Below are 13,681 nucleotides of genomic sequence, written 5' to 3'. Positions count from 1 at the left end.
GGGTTCTGGCCTTTGACCATACTTACTAATTCTGCATGCTGAGCAAATAATCAAAGAAGCTGGATTATAAGAAGAATGTAGTATCAGGATTTGAGGAAGACTCATTAACAACCTGCAATATACAGCTGACATAATGTTTGCTTAAGTGAAGAGGACTTGAGGCACTTACAGATGAAGATCAAAGACTACAGCCTTCAGTATGGATTATACCTCAATTTAAAGAAAACAAAAATCCTCACAACTGGACAAATAAGCAACATCATGATAAATGCAGAAAATATTGAAGTTGTCAAGGATTTCATTTAACTTGGATCCTCAAGCAGTACTCATAGAAGCAGCAATCAAGCAATCAAAATGAATTATTGCACTGTGAGCATATCAGCTGCAAAAGATCTCTTTTTGTTAAGAGCAAAGATGTCCTTTGCAGATTAAATTGCATCCGACCCAAGCCATGGTATTTTCAATTGCCTCATATGCATGTGAAAGCTGAACCATGAATAAGGAAGACAGAAGAATTAGCATTATGGTGTTGGCAAATACCGTGAACTGTCAGAAAAACCAACAAATCTGTCTTGGAAGAAGTACAGCCAGAATGTTCCTTAGAAGCAGGGATGATAACACTTGGTCTCATATTCTTTGAACATATTATAAGGAGGGAACAGTCCCTGGAGAAGGACATCATGCTTGGTGAAAGTAGAGGGTCAGAGAAAAAGAAGAAGATCCTTAATGAGATGGATTGACACAGTGGCTGTAACAGCGGACTCAAACATAACAATTGTGAGGATGGTGCAGCACTGAGCAGTGTTTCATTCTGTTGTAGTAAAGTCTATATGAGCTGAAACTAACTCGACAAAATCTAACAACAAGAAGTCAGGAGGGAAAATAATTTGTGTTAAAATGTTTAAGGTCCTTGAATTAGGGAGTGAAAATAGTTAAATTTTATCTTTTGTTAAGAGTGCTCTCTCTCTCTCTCTGTTTCTTTTTTCTGTGTGTGTGTGTGTTTTAATTTCCACAGTAGTAAGCCATACAGGGGAGAAGGAATTTGTACCACTTGTAATGGACAATGTTGTTGTTGTTGTTATGTGCCGTTGAGCCAGCCCCGACTCATAGCGACCCCTCCTTGGGTTTCCGAGGCAGTATCACTACGGAAGTAGGATTGCCCAACCTTCCTTCCGAGGAGTGGCTGGTGGGTTTGAACCGCCAGCCATCTGGTTAGCAGGCAAGTGTCTTAGCCACTATGCTACCAGAGCTCCCATAATGGACAATAGATTATATTAGTCTCTAGAAACTATAATGAACTTTAAAACTCAATTTTAAGGAAAAGACAACCCAATAGAAAAATGGAAACAGGAAAATGCAAATTAAGATCATACTTAGGATCTATTTTACACATACAGATTGTCAAAAACTAAGAAGTCTTGATCCAGCAATATCACTACTAGGAATATATCCTAAAGAGGTGAGATTTAGGACATGATTACATATATGCACACCCAAGTTCATTGCAACACTATTTGTAATAGCGAAGAGATGGAATTAGCCTAAGTTCCCATCAATGGATGAATGCATAGCCAAATTGTGGTACATACACACAATGGAATACTATGCAACACTAAAGAATAATGAAGAGTCCTTGAAACACCTCATAACATGGATGAACTTGGGAGACATTTGAAAAAAAAAAAAAAAAAACTCACTGCTGTCAAGTCGATTCCAACTCATGGCAACCCCTCCTTGGGTTTCCCAGGCAATACCTCTACAGAAGTAGATTGCCCATTCTTCCTTCCAAGGAGTGACTGGTGGGTTTGAACCACCAGCTTTCTGGTTAGCAGTCAAATGCCTTAGGCACTACGCCACTGTTGTTGTTGTTGTTATGTGCCGTCGAGTCATACCTGACTCATAGCGACCCCTCCTTGGGTTTCCGAGGCAGTATCACTACGGAAGTAGGATTGCCCAACCTTCCTTCCGAGGAGTGGCTGGTGGGTTTGAACCGCCAGCTGTCTGGATAGCAGGCAACTGTCTTAGCCACTATGCTACCAGAGCTCCACTAAAATAAGGACACACATTGTATGAGTTCATTATAAAAAGTCAAGGAAATATTTACACAGGGAAGGAAATTTTCTTTGTTGGTTATGAGGGATAGGAGGGAAGGAGAGGGAAAATTGCCAACTAGTTAAAAGACATGTATTGATTTGGGTGAAGGGAAAGACAATATAACAAAAGCGTGCGACCAGCACAATACCACTAAAGAAAAAGACTACATGGAGAAATGCACAATAAGTACAAGCAACCAAAGTAAATACTATTACACATACAATACTGCATTATCAGTAATAACAAACATTAATTTATGGGGGGATATGAGTCGGGTTTGACTCGACGGCACACAACAACAACAACAACAACAACCTAGGGAGACAGGCAAGATTATCAGATATAGGTAGGTGAATGGTAATATACCTATGACCATATATAGGTTTGGCAGATGATGTTTCTACATATTTATTTATATGTGCCATAAAAATGTGCATAGCTATAATAGAACTAATGGGGCAAAGTTAATTCTTGGAAAATTCTTACCCACAACCAAACACCTTAAGGGAGTGAGTTACTGGGCCTGTGGTCTTGGGGCCATGGTTGCAGGGGACATCAAGCTCAATTGGCACAACATAGTATACAGAAACCTTGTTTTATATGCCACTTTGGTGGACCCCTGCTGGGGTCTTAAATGCCTGTGAGCAGTCATCTAAGGTGCAAATCTTGGTCTCTCCTTCTCCGGAGAAAAGGAGAGTGAAGAAAATCAAAGACGCGTGGAAACAATAAGTTCAAGGAACTAATGGACCCATGGGATTCTCAGCCTATATGACCCTGAGATCAGAGCAACTAGATGGTGCCTGGCTATCAATACCAACCACTAGGAAAGGGATCAAAATTGGAGATCATGGATAGAGTGGGGGAAAAATGTGGAACAAAATTCAAAAACATAAAAAGTCCAGGATTACTGTTTGGACAGATACTGGTGAAACCCATGACACTATGGTCCCTAGTCACCTTCAGGACCTGGAATTGAATTCACTCCAGTGACTGAATTCTCAGCCAAACAATAGACAAGTCTATGAGCGCAACAGTTATACCAAAAAGATGCATTCCTTCAAACAGTCAACCATGGGAGAACAGAAGGGCAACATTTGCACAGGGAGGAAGTGATAAGAGAGCTATTACCTTGGGGGGATTGTAATCAATGTCACAAAATAAAATGTGTATGAACTGTTGAATGGGAAATGCGTCTACTCTGTAAAATTTCATCCAAATCACAGTAAAAAGTTGGAAAAAAATTGAGAAGTCTTGACAACACCAGTTGTTGGAGAGGATGTGGACCAATAGGAACTTTCTTAAACTACTAGAAAGAGTGTAAATTGGTATAACCATTTTGGAAAATAGTTTGACATTATCTTGTAAATTTTAATATCCATATGCTGTATAACCCAGAACCTCCAATCCTAGGTAAATCTTGTATGTGTACATCATCCAACATTTACAAGAATATTTGAGGAAGTACAGTTCATAATAGCAAAATATTTGCAATAGCTCAAATATCCATCAATGTGAATATAGATCAATAAATTGTAGTGCAGCTGTACAATGCAATATTATGTAATGATGAAAATGAGGGAATCATAGCTGTTCCAAAAAAGAAGGTGAATTTTAAAAGCCTAATCCTAGGTTTTAAAAAATGCAAGTCCCAAAAAAACTACATATAGTGTGATACCACTTAATAAAGCCCTAAGAAGCAAAACTAAACTGTGTTATCTAGGTATACTTTCTTAGGTGATAAAACTATACTTTCCTAAAAGGCAAGGAAATGATAAACACAAAATTGAGAATAATAATTACTTTGCCAAGGGGGCTGCCCAGGAGATAGGAGTTGGAGAAGAGAAGAATCCATATGTAAATATAAATTGTTGATGATGTTTTTACATCTTGAGCTGGACAGTGGGTTCATATGTGATTATTATCTTATTATATTCAATAGTTACATATATTTTTCTTTGTAACTAATATTATATTTAAAAAGGCAACAACAAAAGTTAAAAGGGAAAAGAATGTGCCAATGACTGTAATGTCTCACAGTTTAGAATCACAAAACATCAGATAGAAATGTGTCCTCATTTTACAGATGGAAAAGGTGAGACCCAGAAAGAAAGTTGACTCACACATATTCATTTAACAGATTTAACAGAGCACTGTTGTAGCTGTATGGGTTAAATTTAAGGGCATAAGAGACAATCCCTTCCTCCCAAGGAACTCAACAATTTTAATTGAGAAGCGGCAGAAGGGCAGAAAATACACAAATAAATTTAATACACAAATTATGTGGTATATTAGAAAGTTGTAAGTGCTATTGGGGGAAAAAAAAAAAACCTGGAGCAGAGTAAGGGGGAAGGTCACCTCAAGGTATTAAATAGGACAGGTAAGACTCATTGAGAAGGTGAAATTTGAACAAAACTTGAAGGTGAGGGAGACAGGCAAGTGTATATTTAGAGAAAGAGCTTGCTGGGTAAGAGAAAGAAAGATGTCAAGGATGACTTGGAGAATTTGGGTTGGAGGAACTGGGAGGATGGAGTTGCATTAGCAAGATAGAGAAGCTGCAAGTAAAGTTGGTCTGTAAGTGGAACTCGGAGTTCAGTTTTGGACATGCTGAGTTTGAGATGGCTGTTAGATTTCCAAACAGAGATGTCAGGTAAACAGGAGGACATACTCATCTAGAGTTCAGAATAAAATCTGGAAAAAGTTGAAATGCATGTCAGTGGCAGAACTGATGCTCCTTCAGTACTTTTGTACCAAACAAGGCCAGATAAATTTAGAAGAATTAAAAACGAGTTGAGTTTCATGAAAATGAGCACAATAGACGTGAATAGGAATACTATCAACAACTAACAACAACAAAAAAATGGAGTTAGAAAATATTTCTAATTATAAATTTTTCTTCAGTTTTTTTTTTTTCTGAAAGTTACAAATATAATAGAATTCCATTAGCCTCAAATTGACTTATTTGCCATTTTATGATAGTAGTAGGTTTCCTGTGGACTTAGGTATTTCTTCTCATGTTATTTCATATTCTCTCTTTTTGTTCATAGGTTACAATAGTTATGGAGCACTTTTTTTCAATTGCAAAAATAACTGAAATAAATTCTGCAGGATATTAGGCAATAGAGAGAATTCCAAACAATTATCCACATGTGGATTTTTATTGGCCCTGGTCGTGGTTTAGAATGAAATGATTATAATGTTGCCAAACTGCTTAGCACAGTTTTAAAGGCTGGGGCATGCTGTTGGAACAATTTGCAGAGAGACTGAACTGATTACATGGTGTTTTATTTGCATTACATTAAATCCAGAGCATTTCTTACAGCGTGCTGAAAACTAAATGCAGAGCCAAGATACATTGAATGACATCAGTTGGATGTGGTCACTGTCTAACAGATACTAAACCCAAGCCAAACCCACTGCATCGAGTCGATTCCAACTCATGCTGGAGATCCTCTCATTCTTTATCTTACCTCAAAAGAAAATTGGATTTCAAAAAGATAAAGTGACTTGTTGAAACTCAACTGGCAACAGAACTGTGTCATGAACCTCCCTCTTAACAAACCAGTGCTCCTTTAGCATGTCCTGTAGGTGTCCCAGAGACTTAAGATTTGCTTCTTTTTTTTTTTCATATCCCCTTGCAGGGTTTTTTCCGGAGGACAATCAGATTGAAGCTTATTTATGATAGATGTGACCTGAACTGTCGGATCCACAAAAAAAGTAGAAATAAATGTCAGTACTGTCGGTTTCAGAAATGTCTTGCTGTGGGAATGTCTCATAATGGTAAGTAAATGCATATCATCATGTACCTTATTATTCTCATTGTATCTGGCAGATCAGTGGACACTAGGACCAGAGTGGCAAATGTGTACACTTTTCCTAGAAAATGCCAGATTTCAGAATATTGCATGTTGCTAAGACATTTCTCATGTAGGGCAAGATTTTTAAATTTTCAGTGTAGAATCCTTCTCTCTGTGGTTCAGCATCTGCCATAAGGAGAGAAGAGACTAAAACTCTCAGGGCCTAAGAACATTGTAGTGTTTTAAAACAAATATAATAATGATTATGATTGATTTTTTATATTGCTTCAATAGCATTAAAAACAGAATTGCACTTCTGTGTGTCAGCAGTTTCTTCTTACTTTAAATACAAGGAAATCCTGCAGTGGAACTTTAAGTGATGTAGCAGAATTTAGATTTAATTACTGGACTCCCTGGGTAGTACAGATAATTTACACACTCAGCTGCTCACTGAAAGGTTGGATCTTAGAGTCCACCCAGAGGTGCCTCAAAAGAAAGGCCTGGTGATCTATTTCCCAAAAAATCAGCCAATGAAAATCCTATGGAGCACAGCTTTACTCTGATACATGTGGGGTCACCGTGGGTTGAACCTGACTTAAGGGCAACTGGTTTAATGTTTGCTATGGTTTTTGTTTTGTTTTCAGCTGGGTATTTTGGTTCTTGTTCCTTTTTGTTTTTTGTTTCTTTTTACTATGCAGAGATGAAGATAGCACTGTGTTTGGCATAAAGACTTATGGAAGGGATAAAGCAAGTATTTAAAAGTTTCACAAAACCATAGTTTCAGTGCCCATAGGAACAGTTGAGTATAAAACTTTCTACTTTTTGAACCCGGGTCTAAAATCAAGTTTATGACCTTGAGTACCTACTTAAAAGAAACAATGAGAAGACCTGAGGAGATCCATGTCTTTTATGAACTGTGGAACCAAGCAGTAAAATTAGATGGGCCCATATGAAGACCAAAATCTTCATCATCATTTGGCTCTAATTGGTTGACTGGCTCACAAAAGAAATTTTGGATATAACTTGATAATATTACATTATATTTGTCAAGTACTGATTCTTTCAAAAATCATTATGGGCTCGAGCAAATATAAAATAGCAAAGTGATTTAATTAAATCCAGTGTTTCTTTATGCTTTATATCCTATTTTTTCTTTCCTTTGCCTCAACTCTTTCAAGGCTGATCTGGTAAGAATCAAAGATAATCTTTGAAGCATATAAGGGCTTCATCTCTAAGGGCTCTAAAGCATCTGTGAAATTAATTTTTTCTTCCATCACGCACATGTTTGGTTTTCACATTAGAAACCATCAAGATATTTAGGGGGTCACTAATAAGGAGCTCTAGTGGCATAGTGCCTAAGGCATTTGACTGCTAACCAGAAAGTTGGCGCTTCAAACCCACCAGCCACTCCGCAGAAGGAATACTGGGCAATCTACTTCTGTAAAGATTTACTGCCTTGAAAACCCAAAGGGGGTCATTAGGAGTTGGAATTGATTTGATGGCAGTGAGTTTGTTTTTTGTTTTTGTTTTGTTTTAATTGGGCAGTGTCCCACCCCTTAAAAATAGTTTACAAAATGATATTTGTATGGTTAAGGCAAGCAAATTATAAATCCAGAATTAAGAATAATGATTACATTGCCAAGAGAGGAACTGGAAAAGGGAAGAATTCATAAGTAAATGCAAGTTGCTGGTCAGTTTCTCTAATGCAACTATGTGTTTTGAAGAAAGCTATCAAGGACACTGGACAGGATGGGAATTTGGTCCAACTTTCTTCAACAGTTGCCTACATCTGCTGTGTAGCTGTATACAACTACAGTCATTGATTATGAAATAATCTGCTGGTTTGATTCCATCAACTTCCTTTTTATTTCAGACCTCATAAAACATAAGACCATGTTTTAAAGTCAAGGTTTATATTTCAGGTGATGCAATCAAGTTGTAATAAACTTATTTCATCTTTATGAAGAAATTACTGACTTAAAAGTCCTTATCGCTGAGACAGCCCAGGAAAACATGCCAGTTCTGCTCTTAATGCTAGTTATCTTCTTCCTGTTAAAAAAGTGTCACTTCACACATTTATGTAAAAAATATCTCCTACTACTTATAGACAAATACTATTTGAGGTCCAAACTATGTAGTATTTATGGTATAATTTTCTCTTACCAGAAAAGTCAAAGGAAGTTGTGTCATTAACTTGATAATTGGTTCACTTTCTGACTTCATATGACAATTAACTACCTCCCTATTTAGAGGGGAGCAGTCTTGATAGAGGGTTTCCAGTAAATTCTTGCAAAGGCAAGAAAGAAATCAGCATTAGATGTTGGTGTTGTAACATTAAAGACTTACTCAATTCAACACTTAAAGAATTGTACACAACTAAGGAAATCTCTGGTAGCATAGTGCCTAAGGCACTTGACTGCTAACCAGAAGGCTGGCAGTTCAAACTCACCAGCCACTCCTCGGAGGAAGATGGGGCAATCTACTTCCATAGTGATACTGCCTCGGCAACCCAAGGAGGGGTCGCTATGAGTCGGGTCTGACTCGACGGCATATAACAACAGCAACAAAGAAAATCTCCAGAGACTTTCATCAAAATGTGTTGGCTTCACAGAAAAGGAAACTTCTGTAGGATCCATACAAAAGAAAGAAAGCTCAACAGCTGGGTTTTAATTAGTTTTGTCTGTTAATCCTGATGAAGGAAACTTCTAAATACAAAGTTCCTTAGGAGATTTAATAACTATTTAAAATTCACTGTTTTGGCCAATGTGAGGCCAACAGTAGTGAGGTTTCCACTCATACAGAATGCCTTTTTATTAATGCTTTGTGTGAACAGATCTCAATGCAGCAGAGTACCAGAGGAGATTCTAGTGGTATACCAAAACTGGCACCTAGCTGCTCTCAGTGTGCATGAGAAGAAATAGAAGTCCCTCACAGTAAATCTCCATTCTGTGTTACTTTTATTTCTGCTCTTTTGTGTCTTTTTAGTCAGTTCAGTGCATTTAGCTTCCTCTTAACCACCCACTTTCAGCTTTGAAGGAGGTTTCTGAACTACCTTTCAAGGAATCCTAGGGCCCTTGGGAATATTGTTGGAAAATCACTGCAATCAATTATCTGTTTGAATCTCTTAACTCTGTAATCCTACATCAATCAAACAACCTAACTCACTGAATTTTTCACTTTTCCACCAGCTATTCTGTATCTTATCAATGCCACACTCTTCCCAAATATCTAGACATCTGGCATCCAGCAATTGCCTGCATTTAAAATTTTGACCTATATGTTTTGGTGCCATAGAAATCTGATTTATGTACCAGAATCAGATCCTCTGTGATGACCATGTAGTGTGATGTAGCCCTCAGCTTACAACTCCAGGGCATTCTGGCCAAAGAAAGTGTAAATGGCATATTGCCCTGTGTATGGGTAAATCTCTTCAGATGGAGCTTTCATTTTGATTGGGATACAAAGCCTGAACATCACAGAAGAACATGATTTTGGAATTTTTCCAGTTGGAAACCTATTTCCCAAGTATCTATTTTTCAGTACTGGGTAGAAAAAGCACCCAGACAATGGACTGGTATTCCTTTTGTTATAATTAATTTATTTTATTGTGGTAAAAACATATTTACCAAAACATCCACTAATTCAACAATTCTTATGAGTAGCATTCAGTGACGTTAATTACATTTACCATGCTGTCCAACCATCACCACTATCCATTTCCAAATTTTTGTGCCATATTTAGCAGAAACTCAGTGTTCTCTAAGCAGTGACTCCCCTCTCCTTCTTCCCACCCCTGGTAACCAGTAATAGACTTTGGTCTCTGTACATTTATGTATAAACGGGGATCGTGCAGTATGTATGTGACTGACCTAGTGTAACATAATGTTTTGAAGGTTCTTTCATTTATAGTATGTGTCGGGACTTCATTTCTCTGTATGGCAGAGTAATGTTCTGATGTGCTTTGAATCAAATGTTTTATTTTTCTTTTAGGATCAAAATAAACAAACTTTCCACTTATTTTGGTCATTATAACATACCATTATATCTAGACCATGGGTCCATCCCACTGACTACTCAGAAGTCTTCCTGAGTCATTCCAAGCACAGTCAACTCAGTACGCTGTCTAGACGCTGCCTTTAGAGGAAAGCTCAAAATGAAAGTAGAGCAGAAATAAATGCTCTGCTTCCTAGGCTACCCAGAAGTGGATATAACTTCTAAGTGATCATTACATCAGCTATTATTTGCTTTTCAATTTGAGTTAGTGACACTGATATCTCTAGAACCTTGATAAAAATACTTTCATGGATTAATGCTTCTTCAGTCAAATAGACCCTTACATTTTCATAGTTTTTAAAACTACTAAAATGAGTTTTTGTTTTAAATTCTGTTGTCAAGGTCCTTGATGTTAATTGTGTTTTTAAAATATGTCCTCTTTCTTTGTTAATATAATAATTATAATAATAATTTAATCATTAAGAATCTTGACTAGTGAATGTTTCATATTCAGGGTTGCTTTTCATGTGTGAATTAAATAATAATTTTTGGTTAAGTGCATTGTAAAACCTAATCTAAAGTAGAGATGAATTGAAGGAGTCCTGGTGGCACAGGGGGTAAAACTAGCCAGGAGGTTCAAATCCACCAGCCACTCTTCAGGAGAAAGATGAGGCTGTATGCTTCCGTAAAGATTACAGCCTTGGAAACTCGACAGGGCAGTTCTATTCTGTCCTATAAAGTCACAGTGAGTTGGAATGGACACAACAGTGATAGGTCTGTGTGTGTGTGTATGTGTTTGTTTAAAGAATTATTGACTTATGTTACTTATGAGTCATTCGGTTAGGTTTTCTCCATATCATTGGAGTTTTAATAAAAATTATATTTTTAATAAATATAAAAATTAGTGAAATGAGTTTTGCTGATTAGGTTAGCCTATTACATAAAAGCATGTTTTTCATTTAAAAAAAAAAAAGCTGACGGCTTTAAAAAAATTTCTCAGAAAACATAGTTTCAGCAGTTTTTGTGGCCCTTGGGGCTCTGGTCGCATAGTGCCTAAGGCACTTGACTGCTAACCAGAAGGCTGGTGGTTCAAACCCACCAGTGGCTACTGGGAAAGAAGGTTGGGCAATCTACGTCCGTAGTGATACCACCCGGGAAACCCAAGGAGGGGTCTCTGTGAGTGGGGTCTGACTCCACAGCACATAACAACAGACAACAACAGTGCATATGGGGGGGAGGAGGAGGGGGCTGGGGAGAGTCTGAGTGGAAAATAAATGTAAACTTCAGCATGTTGCTTTCTTTTTCCTTTTTGTGGTATAAAAGAAAATTACCAAAATATTAACTATCAGAAAAGGCAACAAAGTAAAAAATCCTAACACACATGCCAGCTATGTTACTGAGACCCCCATGGTCCTCATGATTCTCCAATATCTCACTCCAATCTCCTTTTCTCACTGTTGCCCTTCTTCCTCCTATGCTTCAGGCAAACTGCACTTTACTGCATTATGCTTAAAATCCTTTGTGCCTCTGTTTATTATGTCCTTCCATTCCCTGTCAAAATTGCACCCTGCATTAAAGGCCCAGTTCAAATGCCTTCAATTCCATACGACTCCTCCTCTTCTCTGTGTTTTATACCTTGTCTGTGAGAGCTTTGGAAAGCAAAAAACCAAATTCACTGGCATTGAGTCAATTCCGACTCATAGCAACCCCCATTGGGTTTCCAAAGCTGTAAATCTTGATGGAAGCAGACTGCCTCATCTTTCTACTGCAGAACAACTAGTGGGTTCGAACCACCAACCTTATGGTTCATAACACAATGCCTTAACAACTATACCACCAGAACTCCTTTTGGAAAGCAAGGGAGGAATAAGATATGTTTTCCTCCCCCTCCCAAAGAAGGAAAAGGCTAGAGTCAGGGCAGTTAATTAGAAAACCAGTGCAAGAGTATCAACTAAGACATTTGAAAGTGAGAGAAAAATGAAATTGAGAAAAATTCCAGACCAGTGATCAATGGATATAAGTATCTGAGGGAACAGAGGGAGTCAGAGTTCTTTAGAGTATCTAGTTTGGGTGATACCAGTCAAGTACCACCAGTACCAGTTGCCACTGAACCAACCGACTCATGGCAACCCACTGTGCGTCACAGTAGAACTGCGCTCCATAGTTTTCTGTGGCTGGTTTTTCAGAACTACAAAATACAAAGATGAAAAGGATTTTGTTCTGAGGCTCCTCTGTGTGAACTTTAACCTCCAACTTTGACAGCCCAGCTAGTTAACCATTTCTACCATATATTCCAGATATCTCTTATAACCTACTCCCATCAAGTTGATTCCAACTCATAGCAACCTTTTAGGACAGAGCAGAATGGCCCCATAGTATTTCCAAGACTTTAAATCTTTATGAAAGCAGACGGCCTCATTTTTGTCCCACAAATGGCTGGTGGGTTTGAACCACCAACCTTTTGGTTAGCAGTCAGTGCTTTAATCATGTGCCACCAGACCTCAGAAGTCTCTTAGAGGGGAACAAATAGGTCCAGAAGACAAGAAAAGAAAATAGGAAGAGAAGCCAGTTTGGAAGAGGAGATTAAGAATTTGGTTTTAAGTGGCATTTGAGGTGTTTGTGGAATATGCAGCATCCAGGTGTAAAGAAATGTAGGAAGAAGTGAGAAATAAGGATCTGAAACTCAGGAAAGAGAGGGCAGGAGTCATTAGCACATACTGTCAGTTACAGAGAAGATCAAGCTAGAACAACAGAATATAGTAAGCTAAGGCAGAGAGCTGGAAAATAGCAGTCGGAAAGGTAGGAGAACGAGAGAAACAGAGTCCTGGATGAAAATTAAAGTAAGAAGATGCAGATGGTCAAACAGTATTGAATGCTAGAGAGCTCAGATAGTGTGAGAACTTAGAAGGGGCCTCAAGATCTGGCCATGAGAGAAGCGCTGGGGACTTTAAAGAACAAAGTTTTGGTAAATTTTAATGAGGCAAAAGCTAGATTGTAGTGAGTTGAGGAGTGAATAGAAGTGATAAATGCAGAGCACGGACTACTCTTTCAGTAATAGTGGTGGAAGAGAGACAGCTTGGAGAGGTAATATCAGGGTCAGAACCTTGGGCATTTCCTTAGCTGGAAAGGAAGGCGGTAGTGAGTATTACGCAAAATGCAACCTGGTATGGAGTCGGATCTGACTCATAGCAACATCTCCTGAGGTTTCTGAGGCAGAATCACTACGGAAGTAGATTGCCCAGCCTTCCTTCTGAGGAGTGGCTGGTGGGTTAGAACCTCCAGCCTTCTGGTTAGCAGTCAAATGCCTTAGGCACTACACTACCAGAGCTCCTTGAATATTATGCAAGAGAGGGAATTATTTATGTTTACAGGTCATTCCCAACTTATGAGGTATTCAAGTTACAACAGCAGCATTTAGGACCACGTCTGCTTTTTTTCCTTACATCTTATCATTAGTAATATGTACTCCATACAGTTTTGCAGCACGTAATTTGCTGATGTTATTCTCAGATGTTCACTCATAGACATTCAACATTATCATTTACTGTTCAAAGCATTGCTGTATAGCAGGCTATGGAAACTAAAACGAAAGAAAGGTATTCAACTTATGTCACAACCTACTTATGATGGGGTCCTTGGAATGGAACCCTGTCTTAAGTCGAGGACTACCTGTATTTTTGATATCCCCTACTAGACAGGTAGTACAGGAACAGACCATCAACTGCTCATATGCAAATTCCACTTGAAGTTAAAGACAATTAAAACAAGTCCACGAGAGCCAAAATATGATCTTGAATATA

The 13,681-nt window shown here is 38.1% G+C and overlaps 1 protein-coding gene across 1 annotated transcript in view; it reads left to right on the top strand.

Moving 5' to 3' along the window:
* PPARG (peroxisome proliferator activated receptor gamma) overlaps positions 1-13,681 on the top strand; it is a 95,044-nt gene that overhangs the window by 41,077 nt on the left and 40,286 nt on the right. Inside the window, exon 4 of the mRNA XM_007954111.2 lies at positions 5,733-5,871. Coding sequence (XP_007952302.1) covers positions 5,733-5,871 — 139 coding nt within the window. The remainder of the gene's footprint in view (positions 1-5,732; positions 5,872-13,681) is intronic.

Source organism: Orycteropus afer, unplaced genomic scaffold (assembly GCF_000298275.1).
Source record: "Orycteropus afer afer isolate SDZICR_OR568_19922 unplaced genomic scaffold, OryAfe1.0 scaffold00432, whole genome shotgun sequence".
Taxonomy (NCBI): domain Eukaryota; kingdom Metazoa; phylum Chordata; class Mammalia; order Tubulidentata; family Orycteropodidae; genus Orycteropus; species Orycteropus afer.
Note: the sequence above shows the minus strand (reverse complement) of the source record. Positions and strands in the feature narration are given on the sequence as shown.